The sequence below is a fragment of the Phasianus colchicus genome, chromosome 11 (assembly GCF_987193195.1).
Source record: "Phasianus colchicus chromosome 11, bPhaCol1.hap1.1, whole genome shotgun sequence".
Taxonomy (NCBI): Eukaryota; Metazoa; Chordata; class Aves; order Galliformes; family Phasianidae; genus Phasianus; species Phasianus colchicus.
Genome location: NC_143446.1, coordinates 518,742 through 535,825, shown reverse-complemented (window position 1 = coordinate 535,825; position 17,084 = coordinate 518,742). Strand labels below are relative to the sequence as shown.

At 36.2% G+C, this 17,084-nt stretch overlaps 2 protein-coding genes across 2 annotated transcripts in view; both read left to right on the top strand.

The window, feature by feature from the left end:
* LOC149916335 (uncharacterized) overlaps window positions 1-2,987 on the top strand; it is a 50,522-nt gene extending 47,535 nt beyond the window's left edge. Inside the window, exons 6-7 of the mRNA XM_090147849.1 lie at window positions 1,886-2,030; window positions 2,665-2,987. The gene's annotated coding sequence lies outside the window, so the exon portion shown is untranslated. The remainder of the gene's footprint in view (window positions 1-1,885; window positions 2,031-2,664) is intronic.
* A 4,218-nt stretch (window positions 2,988-7,205) lies between these two features.
* The window catches only part of LOC149916334 (sex comb on midleg-like protein 2), a 31,921-nt gene continuing 22,042 nt past the window's right edge, over window positions 7,206-17,084 (top strand). Inside the window, exon 1 of the mRNA XM_090147851.1 lies at window positions 7,206-7,315. Coding sequence (XP_090003977.1) covers window positions 7,309-7,315 — 7 coding nt within the window. The 5' untranslated portion in view covers window positions 7,206-7,308. The remainder of the gene's footprint in view (window positions 7,316-17,084) is intronic.

The following is a 17,084-nucleotide window of genomic DNA, read 5'->3' as shown; positions in this document are numbered from 1 at the left end:
AAAAGAAAGACTGAAGCCTTTAGCTAGCAGTTTGTCAGAAAACAGTCTTAAATATGCGCAAGGGTGGAAAGAGACTTCCGATTTCCTTAAATGCAAGCAGATTGAAACAGTTTCTTTTGATTTCTGTATCTATGATTTTCATAAGCAGTTACAAGAACGGTGTTCTCAGATTGGATATTATGAGTAAATGCTTGTGTTGCATTTAAGGAAATAATAAACAGCAACTATTTCTCATCCAAGAAAAAGACAAACACGTAAACTGAATGAGCAGCTTATATACATATATCCCCTAGATATCTGCAGCACTCCCATGGTGTTGGCAGAAATGGCAGAGAATTTATAGAGATGCATACCTCCTCAAGCAGAAAGCAGAGGTTACTAAGGCACACTACCCCAGGTATCACCAATAGCAGTAGAAGCTTGTGCTTAGGCAACTCAAGTACACCTTTCACCCCCCACACGAATATTAAACATTACCATCATAGCATCCCCCCCCCCCTTTTTTTTTTCTTTCTTTCCTTTTAAATTGTCTTTATCTCAGGCCCACGAGATGCATGGAAATCACATTTGGATTTTCCAGTCATGAGTAAAAACAGATTTTTAGAAACATTTTTGTGCTGTTGTTTTTGTTTTTAAACTAAATAAAAAAGAAATTAATTCACAATTGTCTCCATTTATTATTGATATTTAAGTTTTGAATTGAAATCTGCTTTTTCCCATTCTGGGCATGCAAAGTAGTATAACACTGTCTTGTCCATGCAATTTAATATGTAAAGAGTAAACGTTTTGCCTGGTAAACTGGCCACAACTCACTGTATTTTTTGCTATCCAACAATTTGTCTACAGTAACTTCGAGTTTCCCATTCCAAGTCCTTCATATGATATCTCCTTTTTCTCCCAAGTAGTAATAAGGGTCAGAAATACTACTTTCATTTTTCAGAATTTTAGTAATAGTATTTAGTACTTAGATTGTTCCCTAGGGAAGGGATGATTGAACAGGAAACAGCACAACACCTGTATTTTATAGCCTTTGTTCCTTGGTTACTTTTTTGATTAAGATAACTATATACATACTATAATATGGAAGGGGGGTGAAGGGGGAGGAGGGAATTATTTTTCCCCAACCATGTATTTTTGTAAATGCTGTAACATTTTTGCTCTTTCACGTTTTCCCTCCTGCCCTCAGACTCATTTTTGCTGACAACCCTGTGCTCTCAAAGCCATGTTCTAGGCTAATATTATAACAGGGAAGCTCTCTATAGGTGCCAGTTGCTTCTCTTTTCTTATCATCAATTTTTAGTTAGTTTTAGCATCATAATAGAGAAGAATTATTTTCCTGACTTGCCACCAACCACTTCTCACTTCTGACACTCTACCAAACTGATGGATGTTCTACATAAAGCAACACTTTCCTTCTTCCCTTTTGATTTAGTAGATTTTTTTTTATTTGAATGTTTGTTTCAGTCTACATATTGAAATAGGTTTTACTGGGCACCTTTACTTCTCAAACTTTCTGCATTCAGGTTTGTAAAGAAAGGCAGACTTTTCTTCTCCAAGATCAGACAGACAGCACATTCTTTGGCCAACAAATTCTTGTTTCTTAACAATACTGACATTTTGCTCTGCCAAGCATTTAAAACTGCATTCCTTTTAGAGACCTTCTCTTCGTTACAGTCTATATGTAACTGTGATACATATTTTCTCTGTATTTGGGAAAACCTAATAACAGATACAATTTACCACCAAAAATATTTGCAGTCGTGACTTCATCATAGACTTTTTCCTACTTTTCCAGTACTTGTTTGATACTTTCTTTTTCTAGTAAGCAAAAATTCTAAGCCCTTGTCCTCCAGTAACTGTCTTTCATTTTCTGATACATTCAAAGATAACCTTTGGAGGCATGCCTTTTTCTGGGAAGCCAAGTTCTAACAGCAGAAAAAAATTTCAAAGGCTGTATGGAGAGCATCAACTACAATGGCAATAATATCACTGACCTTGCTAGAAGGAAGAAATTGGAACCTTCTAATGTGGTAAGAACATAACTTTATCATCATCTAAACTTCTGCTTCTCCTTCTAAGGAAAGTTTGTGAGTGTGTGTGACAGATGTTCTGAAATCATATAATATATAAAACAAAGTTTGTCACATGCCTAAAGATTTCATTATACATACTTTTATGATTTTTTGTTTGTTTGTTTGTTTTTAATATCTGGGAACCTGTTTCTGCTGGGATTTAAGTTTCAGCTTTACAGAATTAGCCTTCAGCATCAGATGAATGCTTTTTAAAAGAAAACCAGTAGATCAGTATATACATTTTTGCTTTCATCTTATAGTAACCCAAAACTAGGATAGACAATATTTATTGTTAAATCAATTGCAGTGTGTCAAGGATCTAAATCCTGTTATCTTCCATCCCCACAGAGCAAGTTGCGTGGGTGTGCAAAATCATTAGAAAGGGAAGGCTCAGAGCCATTTTATGGGAGCTCCGTAAAGCATCAAGATACTAAACTTTGAAACTGTTATTTAGCTTATTAACATTACAGGGATTATTAACATTACATTCTATTTTTTTCTCTCCAAAGCATTCATAGTTGCTTTCATGTTTAAACTTGTGTCTTTCTGTAAGGGTTGATCAGGAAATCACTTTAATTTCTGTATTTTTAAGAATCTAGGCGTTCCTAAAATAGTTGGTGGATTACATGAGCAATGTGGGTAGGAAATAAATGTATTATTACCCTGAATTTGAGATAGATCTGTTCAAGGCTTTCTTCTGTACAGTACTGCAGCCTTCACAAAGCCCTGCTCACAGTATGTATAGTTTGATTACTGCTTTTTTTCTTTATGTATTTTGCATAGTACATAACAGTAATGAAGAATAAGATAGAAGATAAACATGTACAGTAGAAATAAAGTGCAATGATTCTTCTTGGACAGATGTGCAACTTCTGAGATGTCTGTAGGACAAATTCCAGCTTTTGAAAAGCATAGCACAGCTAACAGTTCTGTAGAGTGTCTATAAACTCCTCTTTCTGGTTTATTTGGATGTGAATTTTCTGTTTGCTTGTTTTGTTTGTTAGTTGATTACATTCTGTTGCCTGTGACATTAAAGCAAAATCTACATATGTAGATTTGGTAGTGTTAGAGGTTTACCACTAAACTGTGGCATGCTAGTTTAATCTGATGATTCACTTCTGAGAATATAAAAACAGAAGTGAACTTTGCTTTCAGATGAATTATTTAAATTTCTTCCGCTCTTCAAAAACAGAATCAGTTTCACTTATGAAATCAACATGGATGTTTATGTTTCTTACAAAAAAACTTTTATTCTTCTAGTTTTGAACCTGATTTAGCATGAAAAATACTAAGCTGAAACTACTATTCTTGTTAACCACGTTTATGTTAATGGCACTTAAGCAATCCAACCAGGATCAAAGCTCCATTGTAGGAACTGTGCAGATGCATAGCAGTAGACATATCCTGCCCCAAAGAAAAAGCAAAAATAGGTAACGTAATGAAATGGAACACAAAGTAATTATTAAAGTTATAAGAAGCATCATAGGGGGAAAAAAAAAATAGATGGACAAAGAATAAAAAAGAGGTTTGAGACAAAAATAAAAATGTTCTTACTGTCAGATTTCAGAAGTTGTACAAGGAAAAGGAGTAAAAAATTAAATTTATACAACGAGGATGTCCAGAAAATCTAAGAAGTTAATCTTGATTTTACATTGAACAAAAATAGAATGAATAAAAATCCTTAGGTCTCACAAATACGTATGTTATGATCATAAATGCACCAATAAGAGTCTTTCAACATCTTCTTAAGCAATTTATTCATTTTATCTTTAGAGGGTAACAATGTGGAGCAAAAACGTTTTGCAGTCCTCTGTGATAGAACAAGTGGCAGCAAACCTTTGAGGAGAATGAGTAAGATGGATGGCCTTAAACAGTTTTTGCTTTTATTAATGGAGCCTGATTTGTTTTCACAGAAATGAGGCAAATAATAAACATACACAAAAAGGAGAGTAGGAGATAGAAGGACAACAAGAAAAAAAAAATGGAGTGTCAAATTTTCTCCCAAATGGACTTGCAAGAGTTGACAGTGACTTACTAGAGCATTAATTTCTTCTTTACAGCTTTATTCAGGTCTAAGACAGAAAAAAAGAACATGCACACGAGTCTTCCAATCCATATTTTCTATGTTATTTAAAGTAATAAGGTTATGTATGGTACTTTATGTTGGTTTCATTTACATTTACAGGTACTAAAATCTAACAAGTTTCTCAAAACCTGTAACAGAAAAATGCTGAGAAGAATCAAATTTATTGCTCTCTCTCTTCACATACATTGGGCTTATGATCCTCCCACTTCAGTGGCTGCTCTTCCATGTATTACTGAGTGCAATCATGTACAAATATAAGATAAACATTTTCTTTAAAGTATTTATAGTATGTTGCGCTCAAATAAATATTTGAGAAAAATAAAGAAATAACCTGACAGCTATTAATCAGAGTTTTATTGCCTTTAATATATGATCCATCCTGATACAGCAATTATTGTTGTTTTAGTAAATGCATTACCTCACTTTTACAGGTTTATTTTCAGCCAGTATATATATCCTTTTGCTCAACACAACAGAGAACTTTCCAATAGCCAAAAAACATTCTGCCTTTAAATTAAATTAATCTTCTTGGAAATATTACTCTTCCAACTCTCCTGTTCTGTATGTCAGCTACTGCTCAAAGCTGTCTACTGTTCCTCCTGTTAACCATACAGTTATTAAAACTTGGTATATGAATACCTTTTCATCATATTTATCCACAATAAATGAATGAGACTTCTCCCCATAGAATCTTTCTATGAAACTTTCCATCCCTCTGTCTTTCTGCTAAATCTCAAATAATCTGAACTGCAGTTCATTTAGATATTAGACCTCAGGTTCAGATAACATCCTTGAGGTAATAAAATGTTATTGTCTGACAGATCTAAAGTGATATTTTTCCTGTAGAAAATGCCATGGGGCACTTACACTGAAACTGAGAAGTGTTTTTCCTTCTCTTGCTGAGTGAGGGTTTAAATAGGAAATGCATATACACAGAGCAAAATTTGGAAGGTAACATTTCCCATCAGGTCTTTTCAGTATTACAGATACTAAACTGTACAATCAACGTAAGTGAAAGCAGATACCCGTGAGATGCTTGTCAGCATGATCAAGATGAGACATGAATGCTGTCTTCAAAGGGCAGCATGGTGACTTAGAATATTTTGAATATTAAAATATATTTTCTTCTTATAAAGTCAATTTTGTCTCTGTTTCTCCTTACGTATTTACTTTTGGCTAATGACTTAAAGCAATGAATGCAGCTACATGAATAGGTATTTAGATTTTTGAGTACCAGAGAACTTAGAAATAGACATGCTTGTATTCTGTTTTATGTGTTTTACTTGTAATCTGTTTTTGCTTCTCAGTACAATAGGCTCTCAAACCAGTCAGAGCAAGAAAAAGATTTTTAAGACTTGCATGTGCTGATTAAGGTGATTGAATTTTTTCTACTATTATTTTCCTTTTAGTTTAGCAATAAAGAAATACATTAAAAAAATGCAGTAGGGGAAAGATCTGCCCATGGATTTGTTGTATTTGTGCATATCTAAATAGCAGTACAGGCATCTTGTCATCCCAAGGACACCATGGAGTATTCCTATAATATAAAGAGAGATGATGGGGATTTTCTAATAACTAAATTGGAAATCAGAAATGTTACTTTTTTTTTTTTTCTTCCCAATTTACCAGTTTGCAAGCAATGCCTCCTTTTCCATAAAGACAGCTCTTCAAGAAAGCCCATTTCTAACACTCACAGACCTGTGCAGAACACCGTTTTTCATAGATGACAGACAGTAACTTTACAATAACATCAGCCATTTCTTTCAACACTGTCACAAATACCATTCAACAACAAATAGCATTCAACTAGGCCTCAACTTCCTAATTTCATTGAAGCCTGTATACCTTTCATTCAGTGTTAACATTACTTGAAAAAAAGTGTTTGGACGTTACATTATATTATCCTCAGTTCATCGTGTTGTAGCAGATCTAATCTTTAATGAAAACGAGACATGTAGGAATCCTATTTGAACTTTTCTTTTATCTTCACTCTTATTTCAAAAAGAAAGTAGTTGATTAAGCACACCTAGTGACAAACCAACATGTGATTATCATCTATAATAAATGATACTACTGCTTGGTAGTATAATTGTATTTGCTTTCTTGTTGCCTTTGCTTGCTTCATCCACACCAGTAGATGTGTTGAGAAAACTGACTGGGAGAAAAGAGGTCATTCCCTGGTCCTGGTTACAAAGACAGCACAGACACAGCCCATGGTGACTGAAAAACAAGGAATAAAGAGGTTCAAGACTGTACTGCAAAAGTGTATTGCAACTGCAGGTTGCTTAAAGAAGTAGAAGCAAAGGGAATGTCCACAGGTTTGAAAAAGTGGCCTGCAACTACACAATATTCATTGTTTCAGAAAGGAGATTTAACGATGCAAAATCTTTGGCAAGAAAACAGTTGTTTTTAGGGATCAAATAGAGAGAGAAATAGTGCTGGGGACCTAGACTCCTTTTAGGACATAATACTTGTCTTGTCTCTACACATGAAAATATTTTAAATTACTAGCTGAGAGATCAGGGGTCCTGAACCATGGTATGTTCATTATTGTTGATTGCATGTACTGTGTCATATCACTTAAAAAATTAAAAACATTAATGGCACTGAAATTTCAAACTGGGTGCACGTACCACTGTGCATAACAACTGACAAGCTATTATCTACGTTGATGAAAACTCTTAGTGCTAGTGTTTTAGCTTCTCCAAAAGCAAGGAATAAACAATTTGAATGTAGGCTTTATCAGTATTTGTACTTGTAATAAAACCAGGAATATTCATAGAATCATAGAATCATAGAATTTTTTTTTGAGTTGGAAGGGACTCTTACAGACCATTGAGTCCAGTTCCCCAGTAATGAACAGGGACACCCACAGAGGTCAGAGACCTCAGAGGCCTGTCCAGCCTGACCATGAATATCTCCCCACTGCCATAATGTTGTCTTGCCCCAGACCTATACAAGACTACAAAGTGAGTCACCAGCTCTGGATTCCTACTTAGGAGGGGTTTGCCATCAAGATAGACAGCAAGTCTCCATGTAACCCTCTCCTCTAGGCATCAGCCCTGGGAAACATGCTGCCAAATATTCTTCAGAAAAGCATCTTAGAGAGGTTTCTGTGAGCAGATGGGGGACATTTGATGAAGCAAACGGATGCTGGGTAAGCAGTAATTCTCACTCAACAACCAGCCTGGGGGCTCCGTTCTTTCTTCATTTCCATTCTTTCTGATGGAAATGTCCTTGAAACTTAATTGAGTTTGCATGGAATTTTACACTTTTTGGATTTCTAATCTTTCTCATCATTAATCCTTAAATATGTGTTCCACAATACCACTAACCAATTATAGAAAAATAATTTAAAATAATCATGTATCAAACTTTTTTAAAATTCTATTTGGAAGGTAGGAGACCTAATTACAGGCATGGGACTTTAATGTATGTGCTGAAAACTGAAACTCAATATCTACTTTTTCATTGCTCTTCAGCAACCTGAGCAAATAGATTACCTCCTGTGATAGGTTTCTGACAGTCCCTCTTAGTTTGACAGTTATTTTAGAGAGAGTCACTTTTGTATATAATGAAAGGAAAAGTTGCCAAGCATACGTCCATATTTTATGTTTCTTAAAACTTAAAAGCTAGAGGAAAGACTCCATTTTTAGTCATGCCATTTTAAATTCAGAGTATTTGTACTGTCCGCCAGGTTTACATCAATGACACAGAATGGCATCTAGCCCAAGGGCTGAGTTACATTTCTTGCACAGGAAGGGCAGCTTTTATAATTGAGTGTATCAGTTACTGCTTTGAACTTTTTTTGTGTTACTACATTCATGTGAAAATATGATGTGCATTTTCGCATCTTCTATGTATGCCAAAAGAATTAAAAGCAATTTCTGTCGAAGTGTTTCCTTGAAATTGCAACATAAAAAATATATAAATATTAAAAACAATAAAACAAAACAAGACATTTTCTCCCAGAAATACCAGGACTCTTAGAAATACCTCACGTTTCATCTCAAGAATACTGCTTTCCACTCCTCAAGATCACACTGACTCCCATCACAATGGCCTTTTCTCCCACATACACCAGCTTTCTCCCAAATACACGACATTTTCTCCCACATACACCCGTTTTCTCCCAAAGATGGGACATATTCTCCCAGAAATGCCAGCTTATTCTTTAAAAAACGGCCTTTTTTTTCCCAAAATACCAGCTTTCTCACAAACACCTGTCAGTTTCCAACCAAGTCTGCTTCTATCTCCCAGAAACAGCCGGTTTCCGAGAAATACCTGACGTTTGCTCTCCCAAATACTACTTGACACTCCTCCAGAGGACATTGTCTCCCCTATTTACCACGTTTTCTCCCCAAGAGACCACTTGGCACACCAAAAAGACCACCGTTGCTCTCCAGTACAAGATATTCTTTCCCACCGGTTCCCACTTTTCTCCTCCAGCTATGTCATTTCCTCCCAGAAATGCCACTTTTCCCTTGGAAATTTCACCTTCTCTTCCAAAAAGAGGAGATTTGCTCCCAGAAATACCCCTTCTCTTACAACTGCCACACGCTTTCTCCCCAAAAAGCCTCCATGACAATGCCAAATGGGACACTTGCAGCCAAGAAGAGGACACCTTCTCTCAGAAAGACCACTTTTCTCCCCAAGAGAGGAGATTTTCTCCCAATTGGATGACATTTGCTGTAAGAAAGACCTGTTTTCTTCCCTCAAGAGGACATTGTCTTTCCCACTGAGGACATTTTCTCCCAGAAGTGCCGCTACTCTGTGAAACACCTCCATTTCCTCCCAAATCTACTCCATGACATGCCTCCGGATGACACTTACTCCCCGATTTGGGGCATTTTCTCCCAGAAATACAACTTCTGTCCCAAAGGGATGGCCTTTTCCCTCTCTAGCATCTGTTTCCTCACCAATACCTGGCATTTTCTCCCAGAAACACCAGCTTTCTCACACATACATCACCTTCTCCCCCACACATCAGATGTTCCCTCCCAGAAATATGGCATTTGATCACAGATATACTCTTTCCAGGGTATACCAGGTTTCATAAAAATACCTCATAATTTCTCCATGAAGTTCGTTAGCAAGATGACACTTTCACCCTAAATAGGAGATTTTCTCTCAGAAATGCATGCTTCCCCCTCACAGAACGGCATCTTCTCCCCAAATTAGGACATTATCTCCCCGAAATACCACATTTCTCCAATCCAATGACATTATCTCTACGGAGAGTTTGCAGTTGCTGCCCGTTAAATCGCTTTTCTCCCCGAATACCACTTTCAGACTTCAACAGCGGTCTTGTCTTTCTCACTCGGATGCCGAAAACGGGCGACTTCAGCCGGATGCTTTTCTCGGACGAGCGACTTCTGCGCACATCCCAAAGGAGCGGTTCTGACTTCTCCTTGTGTCCATGCATTCTGCACTACGCTTCTCTCTCATTCTTAACCCTTGATTCCTAGCGACATTTCATTTTTCTCTGTTTTTCCGATGCTACACTTCAGCATTCTGTGACGAACAGAGTAGAAGGGAAAAGCCCCTCTAACAAGGCAGCTAGAAGTTCCAGGAGCGACACACGTTGTGCTTTCAGAGAGGACGTTACAGAAAGTCGAGAGATGTGGATTCTTTCCTGCGGAGAAAAAACCCCCTGTTTTCAGGAAATGCAGTATTCTGAAATCGCACGTTCTCGGCATAGCAATTTCGCTATTTCGCTCTCGTGGGTTGACAGCGCCACTCTCTGTTAACCACTTCGGAGAGTTTGCAGTTGCTGAACGTTAAATCGCGGTTCTCCCCGAATGCTGCTTTGTGCCTTCAGCAGCGGTCTCGTCTCTCTCGCATGCCGAGAAAGAGCGACTTCAGGCGGACGCTTTTCTCGGACGAGCGGCTTCTTCTGCGCACATCGCAAAGGAGCGGTTCTGTCTTCTCCTTGTGTTCATGCATTCTGCACTATGCTTCTCTCTCATTCTTATGCCTTTCCTTTTATTCCTAGCGACATTTCGTTTTTCTCTGTTTTTCCGATGCTACACTTCAGCATTCTGTGACGAACAGAATAGAAGGGAAAAGCCCCTCTAATAAGGCAGCTAGAAGTTCCAGGAGCGACACACGTTGTGCTTTCAGAGAGGACGTTACAGAAAATGGAGAGCTGTGGATTCTTTCCTGCGGAGAAAAAAACTGTCTGTCATCTATGAAAAACGGTGTTCTGCACAGGTCTGTGAGTGTTAGAAATGGGCTTTCTTGAAGAGCTGTCTTTATGGAAAAGGAGGCATTGCTTGCAAACTGGTAAATTGGGAAAAAAAAAAAAAAAGTAACATTTCTGATTTCCAATTTAGTTATTAGAAAATCCCCATCATCTCTCTTTATATTATAGGAATACTCCATGGTGTCCTTGGGATGACAAGATGCCTGTACTGCTATTTAGATATGCACAAATACAACAAATCCATGGGCAGATCTTTCCCCTACTGCATTTTTTTAATGTATTTCTTTATTGCTAAACTAAAAGGAAAATAATAGTAGAAAAAATTCAATCACCTTAATCAGCACATGCAAGTCTTAAAAATCTTTTTCTTGCTCTGACTGGTTTGAGAGCCTATTGTACTGAGAAGCAAAAACAGATTACAAGTAAAACACATAAAACAGAATACAAGCATGTCTATTTCTAAGTTCTCTGGTACTCAAAAATCTAAATACCTATTCATGTAGCTGCATTCATTGCTTTAAGTCATTAGCCAAAAGTAAATACGTAAGGAGAAACAGAGACAAAATTGACTTTATAAGAAGAAAATATATTTTAATATTCAAAATATTCTAAGTCACCATGCTGCCCTTTGAAGACAGCATTCATGTCTCATCTTGATCATGCTGACAAGCATCTCACGGGTATCTGCTTTCACTTACGTTGATTGTACAGTTTAGTATCTGTAATACTGAAAAGACCTGATGGGAAATGTTACCTTCCAAATTTTGCTCTGTGTATATGCATTTCCTATTTAAACCCTCACTCAGCAAGAGAAGGAAAAACACTTCTCAGTTTCAGTGTAAGTGCCCCATGGCATTTTCTACAGGAAAAATATCACTTTAGATCTGTCAGACAATAACATTTTATTACCTCAAGGATGTTATCTGAACCTGAGGTCTAATATCTAAATGAACTGCAGTTCAGATTATTTGAGATTTAGCAGAAAGACAGAGGGATGGAAAGTTTCATAGAAAGATTCTATGGGGAGAAGTCTCATTCATTTATTGTGGATAAATATGATGAAAAGGTATTCATATACCAAGTTTTAATAACTGTATGGTTAACAGGAGGAACAGTAGACAGCTTTGAGCAGTAGCTGACATACAGAACAGGAGAGTTGGAAGAGTAATATTTCCAAGAAGATTAATTTAATTTAAAGGCAGAATGTTTTTTGGCTATTGGAAAGTTCTCTGTTGTGTTGAGCAAAAGGATATATATACTGGCTGAAAATAAACCTGTAAAAGTGAGGTAATGCATTTACTAAAACAACAATAATTGCTGTATCAGGATGGATCATATATTAAAGGCAATAAAACTCTGATTAATAGCTGTCAGGTTATTTCTTTATTTTTCTCAAATATTTATTTGAGCGCAACATACTATAAATACTTTAAAGAAAATGTTTATCTTATATTTGTACATGATTGCACTCAGTAATACATGGAAGAGCAGCCACTGAAGTGGGAGGATCATAAGCCCAATGTATGTGAAGAGAGAGAGCAATAAATTTGATTCTTCTCAGCATTTTTCTGTTACAGGTTTTGAGAAACTTGTTAGATTTTAGTACCTGTAAATGTAAATGAAACCAACATAAAGTACCATACATAACCTTATTACTTTAAATAACATAGAAAATATGGATTGGAAGACTCGTGTGCATGTTCTTTTTTTCTGTCTTAGACCTGAATAAAGCTGTAAAGAAGAAATTAATGCTCTAGTAAGTCACTGTCAACTCTTGCAAGTCCATTTGGGAGAAAATTTGACACTCCATTTTTTTTTTCTTGTTGTCCTTCTATCTCCTACTCTCCTTTTTGTGTATGTTTATTATTTGCCTCATTTCTGTGAAAACAAATCAGGCTCCATTAATAAAAGCAAAAACTGTTTAAGGCCATCCATCTTACTCATTCTCCTCAAAGGTTTGCTGCCACTTGTTCTATCACAGAGGACTGCAAAACGTTTTTGCTCCACATTGTTACCCTCTAAAGATAAAATGAATAAATTGCTTAAGAAGATGTTGAAAGACTCTTATTGGTGCATTTATGATCATAACATACGTATTTGTGAGACCTAAGGATTTTTATTCATTCTATTTTTGTTCAATGTAAAATCAAGATTAACTTCTTAGATTTTCTGGACATCCTCGTTGTATAAATTTAATTTTTTACTCCTTTTCCTTGTACAACTTCTGAAATCTGACAGTAAGAACATTTTTATTTTTGTCTCAAACCTCTTTTTTATTCTTTGTCCATCTATTTTTTTTTTCCCCCTATGATGCTTCTTATAACTTTAATAATTACTTTGTGTTCCATTTCATTACGTTACCTATTTTTGCTTTTTCTTTGGGGCAGGATATGTCTACTGCTATGCATCTGCACAGTTCCTACAATGGAGCTTTGATCCTGGTTGGATTGCTTAAGTGCCATTAACATAAACGTGGTTAACAAGAATAGTAGTTTCAGCTTAGTATTTTTCATGCTAAATCAGGTTCAAAACTAGAAGAATAAAAGTTTTTTTGTAAGAAACATAAACATCCATGTTGATTTCATAAGTGAAACTGATTCTGTTTTTGAAGAGCGGAAGAAATTTAAATAATTCATCTGAAAGCAAAGTTCACTTCTGTTTTTATATTCTCAGAAGTGAATCATCAGATTAAACTAGCATGCCACAGTTTAGTGGTAAACCTCTAACACTACCAAATCTACATATGTAGATTTTGCTTTAATGTCACAGGCAACAGAATGTAATCAACTAACAAACAAAACAAGCAAACAGAAAATTCACATCCAAATAAACCAGAAAGAGGAGTTTATAGACACTCTACAGAACTGTTAGCTGTGCTATGCTTTTCAAAAGCTGGAATTTGTCCTACAGACATCTCAGAAGTTGCACATCTGTCCAAGAAGAATCATTGCACTTTATTTCTACTGTACATGTTTATCTTCTATCTTATTCTTCATTACTGTTATGTACTATGCAAAATACATAAAGAAAAAAAGCAGTAATCAAACTATACATACTGTGAGCAGGGCTTTGTGAAGGCTGCAGTACTGTACAGAAGAAAGCCTTGAACAGATCTATCTCAAATTCAGGGTAATAATACATTTATTTCCTACCCACATTGCTCATGTAATCCACCAACTATTTTAGGAACGCCTAGATTCTTAAAAATACAGAAATTAAAGTGATTTCCTGATCAACCCTTACAGAAAGACACAAGTTTAAACATGAAAGCAACTATGAATGCTTTGGAGAGAAAAAAATAGAATGTAATGTTAATAATCCCTGTAATGTTAATAAGCTAAATAACAGTTTCAAAGTTTAGTATCTTGATGCTTTACGGAGCTCCCATAAAATGGCTCTGAGCCTTCCCTTTCTAATGATTTTGCACACCCACGCAACTTGCTCTGTGGGGATGGAAGATAACAGGATTTAGATCCTTGACACACTGCAATTGATTTAACAATAAATATTGTCTATCCTAGTTTTGGGTTACTATAAGATGAAAGCAAAAATGTATATACTGATCTACTGGTTTTCTTTTAAAAAGCATTCATCTGATGCTGAAGGCTAATTCTGTAAAGCTGAAACTTAAATCCCAGCAGAAACAGGTTCCCAGATATTAAAAACAAACAAACAAACAAAAAATCATAAAAGTATGTATAATGAAATCTTTAGGCATGTGACAAACTTTGTTTTATATATTATATGATTTCAGAACATCTGTCACACACACTCACAAACTTTCCTTAGAAGGAGAAGCAGAAGTTTAGATGATGATAAAGTTATGTTCTTACCACATTAGAAGGTTCCAATTTCTTCCTTCTAGCAAGGTCAGTGATATTATTGCCATTGTAGTTGATGCTCTCCATACAGCCTTTGAAATTTTTTTCTGCTGTTAGAACTTGGCTTCCCAGAAAAAGGCATGCCTCCAAAGGTTATCTTTGAATGTATCAGAAAATGAAAGACAGTTACTGGAGGACAAGGGCTTAGAATTTTTGCTTACTAGAAAAAGAAAGTATCAAACAAGTACTGGAAAAGTAGGAAAAAGTCTATGATGAAGTCACGACTGCAAATATTTTTGGTGGTAAATTGTATCTGTTATTAGGTTTTCCCAAATACAGAGAAAATATGTATCACAGTTACATATAGACTGTAACGAAGAGAAGGTCTCTAAAAGGAATGCAGTTTTAAATGCTTGGCAGAGCAAAATGTCAGTATTGTTAAGAAACAAGAATTTGTTGGCCAAAGAATGTGCTGTCTGTCTGATCTTGGAGAAGAAAAGTCTGCCTTTCTTTACAAACCTGAATGCAGAAAGTTTGAGAAGTAAAGGTGCCCAGTAAAACCTATTTCAATATGTAGACTGAAACAAACATTCAAATAAAAAAAAATCTACTAAATCAAAAGGGAAGAAGGAAAGTGTTGCTTTATGTAGAACATCCATCAGTTTGGTAGAGTGTCAGAAGTGAGAAGTGGTTGGTGGCAAGTCAGGAAAATAATTCTTCTCTATTATGATGCTAAAACTAACTAAAAATTGATGATAAGAAAAGAGAAGCAACTGGCACCTATAGAGAGCTTCCCTGTTATAATATTAGCCTAGAACATGGCTTTGAGAGCACAGGGTTGTCAGCAAAAATGAGTCTGAGGGCAGGAGGGAAAACGTGAAAGAGCAAAAATGTTACAGCATTTACAAAAATACATGGTTGGGGAAAAATAATTCCCTCCTCCCCCTTCACCCCCCTTCCATATTATAGTATGTATATAGTTATCTTAATCAAAAAAGTAACCAAGGAACAAAGGCTATAAAATACAGGTGTTGTGCTGTTTCCTGTTCAATCATCCCTTCCCTAGGGAACAATCTAAGTACTAAATACTATTACTAAAATTCTGAAAAATGAAAGTAGTATTTCTGACCCTTATTACTACTTGGGAGAAAAAGGAGATATCATATGAAGGACTTGGAATGGGAAACTCGAAGTTACTGTAGACAAATTGTTGGATAGCAAAAAATACAGTGAGTTGTGGCCAGTTTACCAGGCAAAACGTTTACTCTTTACATATTAAATTGCATGGACAAGACAGTGTTATACTACTTTGCATGCCCAGAATGGGAAAAAGCAGATTTCAATTCAAAACTTAAATATCAATAATAAATGGAGACAATTGTGAATTAATTTCTTTTTTATTTAGTTTAAAAACAAAAACAACAGCACAAAAATGTTTCTAAAAATCTGTTTTTACTCATGACTGGAAAATCCAAATGCGATTTCCATGCATCTCGTGGGCCTGAGATAAAGACAATTTAAAAGGAAAGAAAGAAAAAAAAAAGGGGGGGGGGGATGCTATGATGGTAATGTTTAATATTCGTGTGGGGGGTGAAAGGTGTACTTGAGTTGCCTAAGCACAAGCTTCTACTGCTATTGGTGATACCTGGGGTAGTGTGCCTTAGTAACCTCTGCTTTCTGCTTGAGGAGGTATGCATCTCTATAAATTCTCTGCCATTTCTGCCAACACCATGGGAGTGCTGCAGATATCTAGGGGATATATGTATATAAGCTGCTCATTCAGTTTACGTGTTTGTCTTTTTCTTGGATGAGAAATAGTTGCTGTTTATTATTTCCTTAAATGCAACACAAGCATTTACTCATAATATCCAATCTGAGAACACCGTTCTTGTAACTGCTTATGAAAATCATAGATACAGAAATCAAAAGAAACTGTTTCAATCTGCTTGCATTTAAGGAAATCGGAAGTCTCTTTCCACCCTTGCGCATATTTAAGACTGTTTTCTGACAAACTGCTAGCTAAAGGCTTCAGTCTTTCTTTTTGTGCTTACTCCCTCAATGGAATAGCTGAGCTTTTGTAACTGTCCCTACTTTGAAGTTTTCTAGTGGATCCAGGTTGGTTTAAGTATCCTCTATTCCTCACTTCTTTCTTTTCTACCATTTTCTTCAAAAAGGAGCATGTTAAGAACATAAATTTCTATTCTGTTAAGAGTCTTCTCCTGCAGTTAGCTGGTTAGTAAATAATACTTTGCTTTCAGAAGATAGGAAATGGATTTGTGGTCATTCTAGATGTTTCTTATCAGGTAAACTCTCATATGTATGTGTTGGAGAAATTCTAATCAGTTCTTCAGTAAAGGTATTATGAAAGCTCAGACAGACTGTTCTGTCATTATTTACCAAGAGATCTGTCTCTTCCTAAAAATAAACAAGACTTTTTGAATTAGCATGTAATTTCCTTTTAAACTGAAAAATTGGAGAAAGACATTTTCTCAAGGGGGAACTGCAGTGGTTGGAAAGAATCTCTGCAAGTCATTGAGTCTAACAAAGCTGGTTCCCTACAGTAAGTTACAGGAAAACGTCCAGATGAGTTTTGAATATCTCCAGAGGAGACTCCACCACCTCTCTGGGCAGTCTGTTCCTGGGCACTGTCACCCTCACAGTAAAGAAGTTCTTCCTTGTGTTCAAATGGAACGTCATTTATTCCAGTTTGTGTCCCCTGCTCCTTGTTCTGTCATTGGGCTCCACAGGCAAGAGCCTGGCCCCATCTGCTTGACTCCCACCCTTTTGGTATTTATAAGCATTGATAATATCCTCTCTCAGCCTTCTCTTCTTCAGGCTGAACAGCCCCAGGTCTCAGCCTTTCCTCATACAGGACATGCTCCAGGCCCCTCATCATCTCT